The sequence below is a fragment of the Echiichthys vipera genome, assembly GCF_963691815.1.
Source record: "Echiichthys vipera genome assembly, chromosome: 19".
NCBI lineage: Eukaryota > Metazoa > Chordata > Actinopteri > Perciformes > Trachinidae > Echiichthys > Echiichthys vipera.
The window spans coordinates 11,792,539-11,808,288 of NC_139844.1; the positions used below are offsets into that span (position 1 = coordinate 11,792,539).

Below are 15,750 nucleotides of genomic sequence, written 5' to 3' on the forward strand. Positions count from 1 at the left end.
GAACTGCCTGAAACTGGAGTCAGGCTCAGGAGAAATTTTACAAATAAATGATGTCCTCACTCACACACTCGAAACTCTACTCCATAGCTCTACTAGTCAGAAACACCATGTGATACCTTTTAATGACATCATTACTGCTGTAAATTACAGTCATACAATACAATATAACGCCAGTAAATGTTAAGCATTCTGGTTTAAAACGTTCTTCCTCCTTGAAGTTATCTTGCTTGCGTGATACTGTATGCATGGATGAACTCACCTCTACCCTGACGCCCCCTACAGCTGGAAGAGTCCAATCGCACTATGACAGTAGATGTGGCCAACTTGGCCAGCGAGAAAGAGGATCTCAACAACCAGCTGAAAGACATGCAGCAACGTGAGTGTGATTTTTGGGGTGGATTATGTGCAGAGAACAGATTTCCGCATTAATGACATTTCCCTCAGCCCTGGAAAATGTGTTAAAAAGTGGTCTTACATATCCGGAAGATTAATGGGATGGCTTCAAAAATGTCATGGAAGGTCGCCATTAATCTCTTCATCAGGGAACCAAGTGTCTGCAGAAACAGCAGAATATTGCTCTTCAAACCTGCGCTATAATTTATGGATTACTTCTCTAAAACTTAAGTAAGTAAAGTCTATGAATTAATATTCTTCTCTGCTATTTATACAGAGCTCCAGAAAGCCAAGGAGGGGGAGAAGCAGATGAACTCACTCAAACTGTCCTTTGAAAAGCTGGTGCAGAATGAAAGGACACTAAAAATTCAGGTGTGTGCCTGGGCGCCTACACAGGTCTGGAGAGCCTGAAATAGTTTCTATATTTTCCTACTTTTACTGTCTGACTTTTTACAGCTGTTATGCCACATCATCTGTTGATAAGAATAATGTTCAGCTGCAGGCTTGTGTTGAACTGTGGGCAAGTTTTAGAAAAAAACCTCTCCGGCTGCAACATTAATGTTCCTGCAGGCTTCCTTGTGTATTTACTGAATTCATAGTAATCACAAACAGTTATCTGGGGAAAAAAATTTAGATTGCTGTTTTTTTACTTCCAGGCTGTCAACAAGCTGGCCGAGGTGATGAACAGGAGGGAGACAATGCGAGGAGGATCCCGAAGCATCGACACCGAGGTGCATAGGAAGGAGAAGGAGAACAGGAAGCTGCAGCTGGAGCTGAGAACGGAGAAGGAGAAGCTCAACAGCACCATCATCAAATACCAGAGAGAGCTAACGGACATGCAGGCGGTATGCCAACACCGCAGACCAGACATTATAATTTTTTGCTTTATTATAACTGCAAACAATATTAAATACATTGAAATGCAACTAAAATGCTCATGTCGGTTATTCAGACTATAGCAGAAGAGAACCAGGTGCGTCTGGAGCTTCAGATGGCGTTGGACAGCAAAGACAGTGACATTGAGCAGCTTCGTTGCCAGATCAGTTCCCTCAGTGTTCACTCTCTGGACTCCACCAGCATCAGCAGCGGCAACGACCTGGACGTGGGTGACGGATACCCAGGTAGACAAAGGAGACTTTATTTGGCAGGCAGTCAGACAACAGACTTCTGCATGCACTTCCTGTTTTTCTCTTCCTTCAGTCTCTTACGGAGTCTTCACTGTTTCCTTTGTTTTCACTTTAAGTCTCTTCCAGGCCAATAGTTTTTGACCTTTTCCCTCTTTATGCTTCCTCCCTTTTCCCTCCCTTCTTTCACCTCAAATTCTCTTCATGGTCCGGCACAGTCCGCATTACTCACTCCCACACCTCAGAATCAATGTCCTTCACCTACCAGCGCACTCACAAATCTGTCTGCATCGACACCCGGCCCAACCTTCACTCTGCTCATACTCTCTTCGACTCTGACTCTTCGGATGAAGAAGAATATGACGGGCAGGTGGAGCGGGGCCCCCGTCCCCTGGCCCTCACCTACGAACAGCCCCCTGAGGCTGAACCTGCAGGTGACCCTGCATGGCGGTTCAAATCTTGGATGGGGTTATAACATTCATCCATCCAAGTATTTCCATATTTTTTTCCAGTATTGAGAAAGAAATACCCCCAACCCTGGTTCAACCTTGCAAAATTCCAGCTAATCCCTGTACTCTGTTAACTCTGTCTCTGCTGTGCTTTAATCCTGTTTCATGTTAATTGCATACACACAGCTTGATACTGCACTGCTTTGGTCAAATGTATTCCACTGCAAAAAATGTGGGGAAAGGTGTTTTAGTGAAGCTGGTGTATAGAGCTTTTTCCTTTTACTTACTGAATCGTCTGCTGTTGAAACCAAATAGCAAAGCTTCCTGCCACTTGCCCTTTGTTTCCAGCAAGGAATCATTTCCTCTCCAACTGATGAGAGTTTAAAGAAAATGCCACCGAATGCCGCCATTTCAAAATGTCAAGGTGTTCTTTGAAGTTGTTTGCATGATTAAAGGCAGTTCTCGTCTTTTTGTCAACATCTTCCTGTGTTTTTCTCTGCAAACTAGACTCCAGGCTGGAGGGCTGGATTTCACTTCCTACCAAGAACACAAAGAGATTTGGCTGGGACAAAAAAGTAATGTATCCACCGCTATATCTCGTATCTAGAGATTTGTTTTCTTGGTTAAAACCATTACCGTTAGGTCATTTCCTCCTTTAACCTTTTGGCCCATGTTTCCTTTGATTTTAAAGTATATAGTTGTGAGCAGTAAGAAGATCCTGTTCTACAACAGTGAGCTGGACCGAGAGCAGGCCAATCCTTTCATGACCCTGGACATCGAGTGAGTCATTGAAAGCAGGGTTTGAACATGTAATGCCAAAAAAGTGTAATAATGGTGAAATGTATGTATGGAGCACTTTTTAACAGTAGTTATTAGAGTCGTTACTATGATTCAGTCACTGCTAACAGGAGGTATAGCAGTGCACCATGTCCACCATGTAGCATGCTAACATTTGCTAATTAGGTCATAAACCAAAGTACTGGAACATTTTAACCTGATGATTGTGTTGGAATAAGTATAAAGTCATCACCAAAGTTATTACATTGCAACCTGATGAGATTATGAGTATTTTCAGAAGTAGAAAACATGGAATCTGTCTGGACCAAAGTGTTGGACAGCGATGCCGCCAGTGTGTCTATAAGTGAAATAAGATAAAATGCAGCATGAAAACAAAAGACATGATTTAAAGCGGGCGCCTATCCATGCTCCAAGGGTTCTACTGTATATTCCCCCAGCTCAATGACCTCATAATATGACACATTAAGGAGACATTTAAATGGGTTTATATTCTCAGCAATGTTTTTGCCCTAGGTAAATATGTTGAAATCACCCACCTTAAGCTTACTGATGTTAAACTCCTTGAAACCTATGTGATGGAAAGTATTTTAACCATTCAATTTGCATTAGAAATGTACATCTCTGTTCGCTCTTCTGTAATTTGAAATGTGAAGATAGCCTTTTTTCCCAATTACATACTATGTTAGTTTATATCAAGAGACACACTTGTTCAAAAGTCAGCACAGAAGAAGAGCAATATAATGACTTTTAGAGGACGTAGTAGCTCTGGAACAAAGTAACTTCACAATGTTCAGCTTAACCCTGATGCTGAGTTTGATCAGGATTGACCCATAATTAGAAACTCTTATGTACAGTATAAGACCCCATGAGCACCTGACATTGGGAACATAAGTAGAGTAGAATTAACTTAAATCACAAAATGACTATGACAAAAGTTTGATTTTCATAGTTTTCTAAAGGGGGAAGCAGACCCAACTGCTGCTTCACATTATATTTTTGTAGTTGGTAATTAAACTTATCATACTGGGTCTTCTCTTAACTCTTCCATCTCTCTCCCACCTACAGTAAGCTCTTTCATGTCCGACCTGTCACCCATACTGACGTGTACCGCGCAGATGCCAAAGAAATTCCAAGGATCTTTCAGGTAATGAGCTACGACACTTTCTGTTACCGTCTTTCTTTCCCCCCTCTCTCCATTCAGACCGTCAGTATAAATCAGGTTTCCTCAATTTAACTGTCTGCCTCAATAGCTTCAATAAGATCTATTCCCCTTTCTTCTTGTTTCCCAGATCCTGTATGCCAACGAAGGCGAGATTAAACGTGAACAGGAGCTTGTAGTGGAGCCCGCGACGTACGGTGATCGACCCTCCTACATCAGCCACAAGGGCCACGAGTTCATCCTCACCCTGTACCACTTCCCCTCCAGCTGCGAGGCCTGCACTCGGCCCCTGTGGCACGTTTTTAAGCCTCCGCCGGCCCTCGAGTGCCGCCGCTGCCACACCAAGTGTCACAAGGACCACCTGGACAGAAAGGAGGAAGTTATTGTGCCCTGTAAAGGTCAGTACGCTCAGTCAAGAGCTAATATATAACTTCACTTGTACAATAGAGCCACAAGCTTCGCCAGCATTAAGATGTACAGCACTACCGTTGTACTTGTTTCACTGTAGAAACATCTTTTATTATTAAGAGATGTAACTACCAATCCATCAATGAATCCGACAATTCACAATAAAATCCGAGAATAATGAAAAAATGTACAAGATATTGATTGTTTTGTCCAACCAACAGTGAAAAGCTCAAATGTATTCCATTTACAATGGTAGAAAGTAAGAAAAGCAGAAAATTCTGACATTTTAGAAGCTTAGACCAGACAATATTTGCCATTTTTGCTCAAAAACATGACTGAATAACACTTATCATATTGTTATTATCTTTTGATAAACTAATGATTAATCTCTATATTAGAAACATTTTTCAGGATACTGCAGTCCCACACAACACTACCACAATGTACAGCTTGAAATTGCACCATAGAATTAAGCCCACATTCAAAGAAATACAGAAGTGTCAGCAAAAACCTGTATTAATCCATTTTAAATCTCTTTCTTCAACAGTGAACTATGACATGTCCACTGCCAAAGAGCTGCTCCTGCTGACCAACTCCCAGGAGGAGCAGCAGCGCTGGGTCAGCCACCTCCTCAAACGCATCCCGAGGAAACACCCGAGTATGAGTCCTCCCTCCGCAGCACAAAACAACCTCCCTGAAGCAATACCGCGCTCCTCCCCACGAGTCTCCCCGCGGAATTCCCCGAGGGGTTCGCCTCGTATGTCAGCCCATCGCGGAGCCATCAAGATTCAGCCCAGCAGACAGCAGCAGCCATCGGGGAAAACCAGGTGAGGAAGAGGGAGATTTTAGTTTTTAACCTTTTAACAAAACATTTTGCCAGTGCAGAATTGATGCAACACAACAAATATTAAAAAAAAATGTCTTCTTTTGTAATATATTACAAGTCCAAAAATGTAAGTCTCTGTTTACTGTGTTGGTTTACTTTTGGTGCTCGTCAGCAGCTCATTTCGGTTTTCTCCCATTTTATTCTCATCATTTCCTGTCAGTGTCACAAGAGAACTTCAATCTGTTTCTCAGTAGATTTTTTATTTTTTTTTAAAAGAATAATAACCAAAACAAGTCTTACTACTTACTTTGTCTTCTCTGTTGATGATTCTCATCATGTAACACTGTATGCAGCGTTAATGTTCCAACATGGCTTCACACACAGCCTCAGTACGTTACCACCTAATTGAGTAGAAAACCATTATAGTAGTCACTAACTGTATCTGTCTTGTTTCCTGTGATTGATTAAGACACTCAGTTTGTTAAAGTCTGCTCTCTCAGCCACAACCTAACTGGCTCTCACCCTTCAGCACTGGCCCCATGCTCCGTATCATCCTCCACTGACCTTTGACCCCACCATTCTAACGTCTCTCATGCTGGGAGACTGTAAGTAGCAGAGCTTGTTGCACCTGTCTGCCCTCCATAACTATGTGCTGCCGTGTCCATTAACACTCCCCTCATTAAAACAAGCAGTGTTCAGTCACTCCGTAAACTACACACAGCTCTACACTGCCACCTGCTGAACCTGGCATGTGTTGCCCCAGCTGTTTCTGAAGCACGACCCCTAGGTGAACATCCGTACTTACTGTTTCAGATTGCTTGAGTTTGGCCGGAAAGACTGGAGTTGGCCGTTGGATGATGTCAATAATGATGATGATGATGATGATTTGTTCTTCTGAAAGAAGTAAAAGAGAAGGGACAGAGGGTAACTGGACCTCTGCATGTATGTTTGCAGTTAATAGGCCTGAATGCGGCCAGAGGCATGTTTTTGTGTGATTTATAAATTTACATGAACACAAACTCAGTGTTTAAATTTCATCGTTGCTACAAAAACAGCTTGATGGTTTTGGAAATTTGCTTCATGCACAGAAAACAGATAGATTTGGGAGTAATCTTGGTCTGCATGTTTGTAAGAAGTAAAATATAAAAGCAATAATTTGTTATTTTTGGAAGTACATTTATTCGCTTTCCTGCAGATAGTTGCTTGACTATATCCCACTAGCATATCTGTATGTTAAATATGGAGATGCAGCCAGTTAGCTTAGCATAAACACTTCCAACAAGGGGAAATGTTAACTTGGCTCTGTCCAAAGGAAGCTCACACAAACGAAGGAATCTAAAAAAAATTAAAAAATGAATAATATCTATTATATATATTGGAAAGAGCCAGGCTAGCAGTTTCCAGTCTCTATGCTAAGCTAACCATCTGCCCGCTGTAGCTTCATATACATATGTATACTACTGTACAGACAGACAAGTGGTATTAATCTTCTCATCAAACTCTCTGCAAAACAGCAAAAAAGTGTATATCCCAAAAAATAGTTTTTATATTTCACTTCTTGCAAACATGTAGACCAAGAACCCATCTGTCTGCTTTTTTATGCATTTCACTCATGCATTGTGTGGCTACTGGATAGCTTCCTGGTTTAATATGTGTGGATTTTGTGTGGGCGTGCCTTTTGAAGTCCAGCCATTCTGTTGGTAGCATCCCAGGTTTTCATATCATGTTCTTTCTCTTTCTCTCTTTTCACAGTTAACCCTGGCTGATCAAAGATGTGCATTTTCATCTTTGTGGATTAGTGACCGCAGCCTGAACGCAGTGCCTACATGTGTTCTTTCTTCAGGGAAGTAGACTGAATAGAAAAAAACATGGCTAAAAACATTCACAGTCGTCAGTCGGCTGTCGTCATGAGAACTGGGGCTGCCTTTGTCATTTGAACAAGATGAAAATGAGTATTCATATCAAGCGAGGAAATGAAAAACCTCGGTGATTAAACCTGTCTTATTTTATAACCATCACGACAAAAACATGGACATTTTCTTCTGTCAGATGCAGTGACTCACATGGATTTGTGTGTGTGAGATGTTAGTGTGTGAACATTTGTATATAGGATTAAAAGGGCTGTCTGTGTATTGTAACACAGACATTGTAGCTCATAGTATATGATTGTTTTATTTTTATGGATATAAGTCAGCAGCACACTGCAGTATATGCTTGTAAATGAATACAGTTTTCATTACACTACGCAGATCCATTACAGTATAACACAGAATAATGTGAATTGAACAGAAACTTCTTCTTCTCAACATTCATAACAAATTCAAATAAATATTGATACCCTGAAAATGAGTAATTTATGTCTTTGTTCATGATTTGACGTGACGTGTTTAGGATTTGACTTAAAATAATAACAAAAATGCATGACCGAGGCCTTAATGATTTATTTTGTGCCTCTGATGTTTTATTTGAAACCTGAATTTCATGCACAATTCTCCCTCAAATGTAACAAAGATACTGCATTAAGCAGTAGACAGGCAGTGAATGAAATGCATACAGATAGAATCAAGTTCAATGAGTTCGGTGGTCGGTTGTACGTTTCTAGGGTTTTAATACAGTTTTTCCACCCACATCTTCCCCTGATGCACTGTATGTGCATTATCAGTGTTTGAATTGAATCATTGTTAAAGGTAACACAGTCAGATTTTCAGTTTTTTATTTATTATGAACCAGATTGTGGTGCTTTATAAATACTTTGAAGGTATCACAACGCTCAATCCACAGAGAAATGCACACAGCCCGTATTCCTGTCTTTAAACGAGCCGTCAGGACTTCTGTACGGTTGTGATGTCACAACTATACTATATATATAGGTAGAAAGTGCTGCATCAGTGACATTATAGTCATTCCCTGATTGCAATCATTGTGCCGAGGGCGTAGTCGCGGAAGATCCGGAAACGCTGACCGATTATAGCAAACTGGGCTTATTCAGGAGGGGTCTTAAAGAGACAGGCGCTAAAAAATGTTTTGATTAAAGCTTGTAAACATGTTCCAGTAGAAACCCAAAAACCTGAAAATAAGCTTAATATGGAACCTTTAAGCCATACTCATTATAAATCATAGCAAATGGTATGTAGGGTCACAAGATAAATACAAAACGACAATGAAACAGATGCAGAGCCCTTGACATTATAAACACATCAGTTAATATTGTAGCGATCCTTCGGAGTTGTTATATCTGACTACAGCGTATTTTGACTATTTGAACCCTACCAGAATAGGTTTGGTTCTATCTTGCCAGTGCATGAGGAGTGAGTGGGCTTGACTGGAATAAATCTTTCAGAGCAGCCTAAAGCCAACTGGCACTCATCATACATAATGTAATGGTTCATCATGTTGCCCATCTGCTTAAACCATTTTTCATACAGGTCTGATCCATTCTGTCTATCAGCTGTGTGACTGTATGTTCTGGTTGAATAACCGTGAAAGCTGCTGTACTGACAGCTGCGACCTCAGGTGGCACGCAGCCTTCTCCTCGTGTTTCTCCTCCTCATCGTGAATCAGCACTTATTATTTGTAATTTACATTTCGAAAAAGGGAAAAGTATTTTGTGCAGCAGTGTTAAATACTGTGCTTAAGTATACATTTGAGGTACTTGTAATTTACCGTACTGGCGTATTTAAATTGCACGTTACTTTATACTAACCTGACTAGTAAGCTGGTTTGTTTCACAGAACCGTGCGACACGTGATCTTGACAGTTCACTAACTTTGTTTATTTTAGACTTTTATATACTAGTTACTTTAGTTAATATTGGACAAAAGATACAGTGATCTTATAAATATGATGCATTATACAGTAGATTAAGCTATCCATCAGATTTATTAGAAAGACACCTTTCTTCAAATGTGTTAGTAAAGACGGGGAACTAACTACCTCAGGAACTCAGGAACACTCCCTCACTCCCTCACTTCAAATCCAAACTGAAAACCCATCTGTTCAAAACTGCCTTTTCCCTTTGATCTCATTTGCACTGTGTTGTTATTTTTACCTGATTTGATCATTCTATTCACTCCAAATTTTATTATTGTTTGTGTTGCACTGTTTCTAACAAACGTACGCTGTCCTTGAGTGCTTAGAAAGGCGCCTATAAATAAAATGTATTATTATTATAAATCAAGTGGTTAAAATCTAAGGCTTGTTTGGTGCTCACTACTATATAACAGATTTAAACATTTTGCATCTGAGTGAACCATTTCTATATAAACACTTTACAGCATGAATTCATTCGTTTTTCTGATGATGAATTTAATTTCCAGCAGAGTAAATATAATCCACCTCACTCAAAAATGATGATCATACATTTTCTTATTCACATGCTGCCTCTCTCTCCTCCTCACCCATATCAAAAAATAAATAAAATCCAAAGCTCAAAATCTTATTAACATCTCAATTAGTTTTTCACTCGGTGGAAAACTATCAGAATCTTAAACTTCATGTGCTCACATTAACCAAATTTCACAATCAGCTGTTTTTTGCAGAACTATAACATTTTATCCAATAAACTTTCCCCGCAGGTTAGAGTCTCACAGTCTGTTGCAACTACCTGTCCTTGGCAAATGACTGGGCAGTGAGTGGGTCCTTGTTTACTCTATAAGTAATGATTAGATTCGGGGGATTCTGCTCTACAAATGACTCAGTAATTTGCAAGTGACCACAGCTGAATCTGTCTGATACTCAACCACCTCAAAGACAGCAGTAAGTTTTATTTTGTTTCTCATGTTACTGAACGTTATGTGCATGAACTGGAAATGATTTGTGATGTTTTGCATTTGTGACATACTTCATTGGGATATTTCAATCCTTTCTGCTGTATTTTTCCTCCTCATCTGAACTCTTTGTGTCCTCTTCTTATAGTAATGAAGTGTTGGTGTGCCCTTACTTTCCTCTGGTTGGCCTATTCCTGCCACAGCGCTCTGTCCTGCCCGCCCCTTTGCAAATGCTACAGAAAAGTCGAGGTGGTCTGCAATGAGGTTCCCCTGACGGAGTACCCCTCTGAGGGTCTCCCGATGAACACCACCCTAATGACCATCCAGTTCACGAACATCACCTCTATCTCCGAGCGGCACCTGAACGTCACGCCACTGCTGCGGGGGCTCCACCTGTACAGCAACCACCTGCAGAGCCTTTCCTCTCATCTTCTCAGAGGGGTTCCTCACCTCGACACTTTGGATCTCACAGGAAACAAAGTGTCAGACCTGCCTGCAGATGTCTTCAGCCACGCCGCACTCCGTAACTTGGTACTGAAGAATAACCTGATTGGAAAAGCTGATGCTGAGTGGCTCACTGACAACAGCAGCATCAACTGGTTGGACTTATCTGGGAACAGTTTAATGAAGATCCCGGCTGCTCTGCTCCAGAAGATGCCGCGCCTGGACAATCTGGACCTGGCCAACAACCGTCTGGAGAAGATCTCTGCAAATTCTCTGGACTCGCTGACCAGACTTGAGAGGCTAAATCTTAAAAACAACAAGCTGGACACCCTTGATGCATCTTTATTTCAGAGCACTCGTAACCTCACCTATCTGTTTCTCTCTCAGAATAAGCTCAACAAACTCCCGCAAAACCTTTTTCAGGAGCTTGCTCAACTTAAAGCCCTCAGTCTGGATGACAACCAGCTGAGCCACATCCCTGCAGGTTTGCTGGACCCTCTGACCTCCCTGGATGAGGAGGGGCTGGACCTGGCCACCAACCCCTGGCTGTGTGATGGGAAGGTGGAGTACCTCTGGAGGTGGCTTCAGAAGAACAAGAAGAAGGTCTTCCTGCCGGAGACCATAGTATGTGCCAGCCCGCAGTCTCTGGTGGGGCGCTCAGTAATGTCGCTGACAGAAAGTGAACTAAACCTTCAGTCTTAACATTCTCATATTGGTTATTATCTAATATGGTGATACACCCCGATCAGCCTGTCATAGCTGTCTTATATTCACTGAAACATTCTCGTATGTCAGTGTCATAATTAAATCTGGTGTAAGCAAAGAGAGCCTTCAAGAATTTCTGTCTTTTCTATCTTTACTTTGTAGATAAAACGTATTACATCAAATATGAAGCTACAGTCAAGAGATGTTTGACTTAGCTTAGCATAAAGACTGAAAACACAGGGGAACAGTTAGCCTGGCTCTGTCCAAAGGTTAGAAATCCACCTACCAGCCCCGCATAAGACCTTCTCAAACCAAAACATGGTGTTTTGTAGAAATGCACACAGCCTGTTATAAGAAAATTTGTCTTTAAACGAGCCGTCATGGCGTCGGTACAGCTGTGACGTCACAATTGTGCTATATATGGGTAGAAATTGCTGCTACAGTGCCGTTACAGTCATTCCTTGGCTGCAATGACCGTGCAGAGACGGTGAGAGCTCAGTTGCAGAAGACTGACTGACTTTGTAGACGGAGCCAGGCTAGCTGTTTCCATCATTTGCTGTCTGAAGCTTAACATTGAATAAACAGCCATTAGGGTGGTACAGTATACAAATTATCTAACCATTAGCAAGAAAGCAAATAAACATATTTCCCAAAATGTCAAACTATTCCTTCAACAAATTTTCTTTCTCTAAAAGGAGAAATCTAAACACCAAGAGTATGAAAATGGATTAAATGATGAAACCTCATTCATGCAGTTAACATTACAGTATTTACAAATCAATTAATATAACATACCGTTGCATCAAAATGTTCTTGAAGGAAAGAAAAAAGAAAATATTGATTTGTGTGTGGTCACATCTTTACTTTTGGAAAGAACAGTAAAAAAGTAACCACTCACTTGATGAGCTGGTTTGTTTGCTTGGTTGTGTTTGCCTCTTGCAACATTTTGTCCTGACTCACTGCTGGGAACAAACACTGTATAAAACCAGGTCTGTGATGAAAAACAGAAGTAATTCTGTGCTGCCTTTCAGGTAAGACCATGCATTTATGATCAGATTTTAACAATGCAGTGAGATTAGTTTTAAACACCTGATCATTTGTATTTCGATTATAACATGTTCTCGATATCTGCCTCTTATACTGTGCGTGTCTCCTTTGATGCAGTGCTTTAAAGATGAACTTGTGGATGCTCCTGACTTTCTCTGCACTGGCTGAATGCGCCCACTCTTGCCCAGATCTGTGCTCCTGTTCCTTTCAACCTTCAGGTGCAGAGGTGGTGTGTAGCCAAAGCTCCCTTACACACTTCCCTGAAGATGGTTTACCCTCCAACACCACTCAACTATCCATCCAATCCTCCAAACTTAGCAGAATCACAGCCAGTCATCTGAGTGTTGTGCCCTTTCTCAATAACCTCCAGCTGTATCACAACAACCTGACAAGCCTTCCTTCAGACCTGCTGAAGAATGTTCCTCACTTGGACGTGTTTGATCTGACAGGAAATCAGCTGGTTCATCTTCCTCCAAATGTCTTCAGCCATGCCTCACTTCGTAGTCTTGTGCTGAAGAATAATCTGATTGAAAAGGCTGATGCCGAGTGGTTTCCTGGCAACAGTAGCCTGACTTGGCTGGACTTGGCTGGAAACCGTTTAACAAGTGTACCTGCCACTCTGCTTCAGAAGTTGCCCAATCTAGTGAATCTAGACTTGAGTGACAACAATCTGCAAGACCTACAACCTGATGCCCTGAAGAGCCTGCACCGCCTGGAGACATTGAATCTTGCCGGTAACAAATTAAGTTCCCTGAAACCCACAATATTCTCTCACAACCTGAAACTATCCCAACTGTTTCTGCAGGAGAATCAGCTCCAAGAGCTGCCGGCGACCCTCCTTCAGGGTCTCCTGCATCTCGATCTTCTGCTGCTCAATCAGAATCAGCTGCTGCATCTCCCCTCTGGGCTGCTGGATGAGAGAAAATCCTCTTTCAGGATGACATTGACAGGAAACCCCTGGGTGTGTGATGACAAGATGGAGTATCTGTGGAAGTGGATCACTCTCCATCCTCAAAATGTTATCTTTTTGGAGGAGGTGAAGTGTGCGGGGCCTGGAGCACTTAAACAGCGACAAGTGATCTCTTTAACTGACAGTGAGCTTGGACTTCAGAAGGTTCAAAATTAGTGATGAGTAGGTGGAAGGAAAAAATTGCATTTACTCTCATTCCACTAAAATCATGCCAAATGATAAATTAACGGCTGCGTCAAAGGCTGAAATAAAACTTTATGGCTCATTATTTTACCCAGCACTTTCTTCTGATCTCTCCTTGAGATCCCCGTCTGGATACTGTCCAGCCCACTGGGTGGCATAAGACGCTCAATAAATTGTCAAAGCAATGACCTGAACAGACAGTGTAGGTAATTTAAGAACCAATTTACTTGATAGATCCCAGCTAAAAAATCTGGCAAAGCAAATCATGCTGCTAATGGATCCTAGTTATATGGATTTTGATCCATGAGGCTCATAATCTCAAGGCAAATGATTATAGTTTAAACACTAGGTTTTTATTCATAACCTCTTAAGGCAATTTTGAGATTTGGGGCTATTTTTCTTCTGTCAGACAAGAAATTCAAAATACACATCTAAGTATATTCACTACACTTTGTTTGCATCTGTAGATTTCTCCTGAATTTACTGAAAGTTTGCATTATATAATGCTTCATTTGCATATTTAAACATACAATTATAGAAAACTTGTAATGCAAAGAATAATTGTCTCAATATAAGTCATCAACTTGGGAAATAGTGTGGGAGTATTTGTTAGTTACCCTATTCACCTGTTGTGTCCTGCAAAATGTATGGATTTTGATGTGATCTATCTCTAAAGATTTTATTCTCTGAGACAGAAATCATTATGCATCAAACTTTCCAGATTTACTCATACCTATATTCTGAGGGTTTTTACAGAGGGGTTTGTCATTCGTACCCTTATTTATAGAACGTTTTATTCCTAAAACCTGACAGAAATGGATTTTTTCATGGCAGTATTTTCTGATTTATGGAGAAATAAAGATAGATATCCAAAACTTCCTCTGGTTTAATCCAATATTGAGATTTATGTTATTGTAATGCAAGCGAATTTAAACATTATAATATAATGCCTGCATACAAAAAATGATTGTCTTATGTTAATAATCAACTGGGAAAGTTGGTGATATCTATTAGTTGGCTATATTTCTACCCAGTGTGTAACCTTTGCCTTAATGAAGGGCTTTTGGTCCAAAAAACTGGGACTAAGACAAAAAATGGACATCCTTGTGTCCAGGATCACAAGCAATAGCACTCTTCCCTCCTTCCTTGATGGTTTTTGAGATGCTTACAGTGAATTCTTACACCAACAGAACTGTCGCGTTGTTGGTTGCATCACAGATTGCAGCATTGTTTCAGTCGTGCCCTTTTGTTTTTAATGATGTTGAGCATGTGGGAGTGTGTGGGCAGTGCATTGGCTGAGTCTTCCAGCTGACCTCTTCTGGGTGTGTTTAAATATCTCTCTCACTCTTTTTCTTTCTAAAGGTCTGTCTCTCTCATTGTGTATATGTGTGTGTATATCTTCTGTCTGCCCACACACCCATGTCCTCAAGTCTTGGTCACAGTGAGTGCACCAATGTAATTTATTACTCTTATAAAATAAAAAACAGTCTCCTCTAGAGGCTGTCAATTATGATAATGAAACCTTCTATGTTAAAATTTTCCTCAAAGACTAGACAGAAAACTTCCATGTTTGATGTGTGTCCTTCATTCTACCTCTCTGAATTTTATCCTGAAGTATAAAGGTTGAGGAACTGTTGGTCCGATAATTCCCTCCGAATGGAAACATCTGTTTAGGGCAAAGTGAACCAAAGCACTCTCCTCTACCTTAATAACTACTGCTGCTTTTTGGGGAGAGACATTTAATCTTCATCTGCTCCTGTGAATCCCCCAGGCCCTGGTGTTTGTAAGCGTGTAATGGTGTGCAGGCCGTTCCTTGGATAAATGTGGACGAGTCGTCCCTCCCCTGATAAGTATGGAGGAATGGAGCCTGTTCTCTGGCTCACTGTCGTACTGTCAGAAAATGATGATTGTCTGACACTGAAATCTAAAAGGTCACACACTTGAAAAAGACTGTGGTCTTTCTGACTCTGTGTTGTAATAATGGAGACATGATCGTCTTTAAGCGCCGCTCATAAGAACATAAAAAAAAACGCAGTAATTACTTGACATTTTTGTTAATAATTGTGTAGTTTTTGCACTATTTAACTTTTTATTCCACTACTTGCATCCAATAGCTGTACTTACCAGTTATTTTGCAGACAAAAATTGTACCTTTTTTTTAAAACCTGAGGAGCTCAGAAAATATTATAAATTTCTATAGAATAAAAACCCAAGTATAGAAAATATTTGCCCTCACCTCATTCAGCTACAATGTTAAAATATTCCGTTCTGTAGTGTAATGTACTGTATATCAACACTCACTAAAGAACCACTGTTAGTTAAGAACATTTTGCTGAAAATACTTACAAAATTTAAAACAATATTTTAGGAAATAAGATTTTTATTTCTTTGTGAAGAAGAGTTGGGTGATAAGATCAATATCTCATTACTGTCTTTGGGCTATATAGCTAGTTAGTCAGTTAGCTTAGCTTAAAGACC

The 15,750-nt window shown here is 40.6% G+C and overlaps 3 protein-coding genes across 6 annotated transcripts in view; all 3 read left to right on the forward strand.

Moving 5' to 3' along the window:
• LOC310961880 (rho-associated protein kinase 2-like) overlaps positions 1-7,438 on the forward strand; it is a 31,103-nt gene extending 23,665 nt beyond the window's left edge. Inside the window, exons 23-34 of one of the 4 annotated variants that reach the window (XM_083934164.1) lie at positions 283-376; positions 671-765; positions 1,050-1,238; positions 1,346-1,514; positions 1,736-1,951; positions 2,474-2,541; positions 2,658-2,746; positions 3,830-3,908; positions 4,054-4,321; positions 4,879-5,158; positions 5,687-5,762; positions 6,910-7,438. In XM_083934164.1, coding sequence (XP_083790290.1) covers positions 283-376; positions 671-765; positions 1,050-1,238; positions 1,346-1,514; positions 1,736-1,951; positions 2,474-2,541; positions 2,658-2,746; positions 3,830-3,908; positions 4,054-4,321; positions 4,879-5,158; positions 5,687-5,720 — 1,581 coding nt within the window. In that variant the 3' untranslated portion in view covers positions 5,721-5,762; positions 6,910-7,438. Of the gene's footprint in view, positions 1-282; positions 377-670; positions 766-1,049; positions 1,239-1,345; positions 1,515-1,735; positions 1,952-2,473; positions 2,542-2,657; positions 2,747-3,829; positions 3,909-4,053; positions 4,322-4,878; positions 5,159-5,686; positions 5,763-5,970; positions 6,082-6,909 lie in introns of all 4 variants that reach the window. The other 3 variants (XM_083934163.1, XM_083934165.1, XM_083934166.1) reach the window with 3 other exon arrangements.
• A 2,635-nt stretch (positions 7,439-10,073) lies between these two features.
• LOC310961586 (uncharacterized protein) lies at positions 10,074-11,069 on the forward strand (the record flags this gene model as incomplete). The annotated part of the gene is made up of 1 exon (XM_083933712.1): positions 10,074-11,069. The coding sequence occupies one exon, from the start codon at positions 10,074-10,076 to the stop codon at positions 11,067-11,069; it is 996 nt and encodes a 331-aa protein (XP_083789838.1).
• Positions 11,070-12,246: 1,177 nt separating this feature from the next.
• Positions 12,247-13,245, forward strand: LOC310962194 (uncharacterized protein; the record flags this gene model as incomplete). Its single annotated transcript, XM_083934577.1, has 1 exon — positions 12,247-13,245. One exon carries the CDS (start codon positions 12,247-12,249, stop codon positions 13,243-13,245), a length of 999 nt encoding a protein of 332 aa, XP_083790703.1.
• Positions 13,246-15,750: the final 2,505 nt, after the last annotated feature.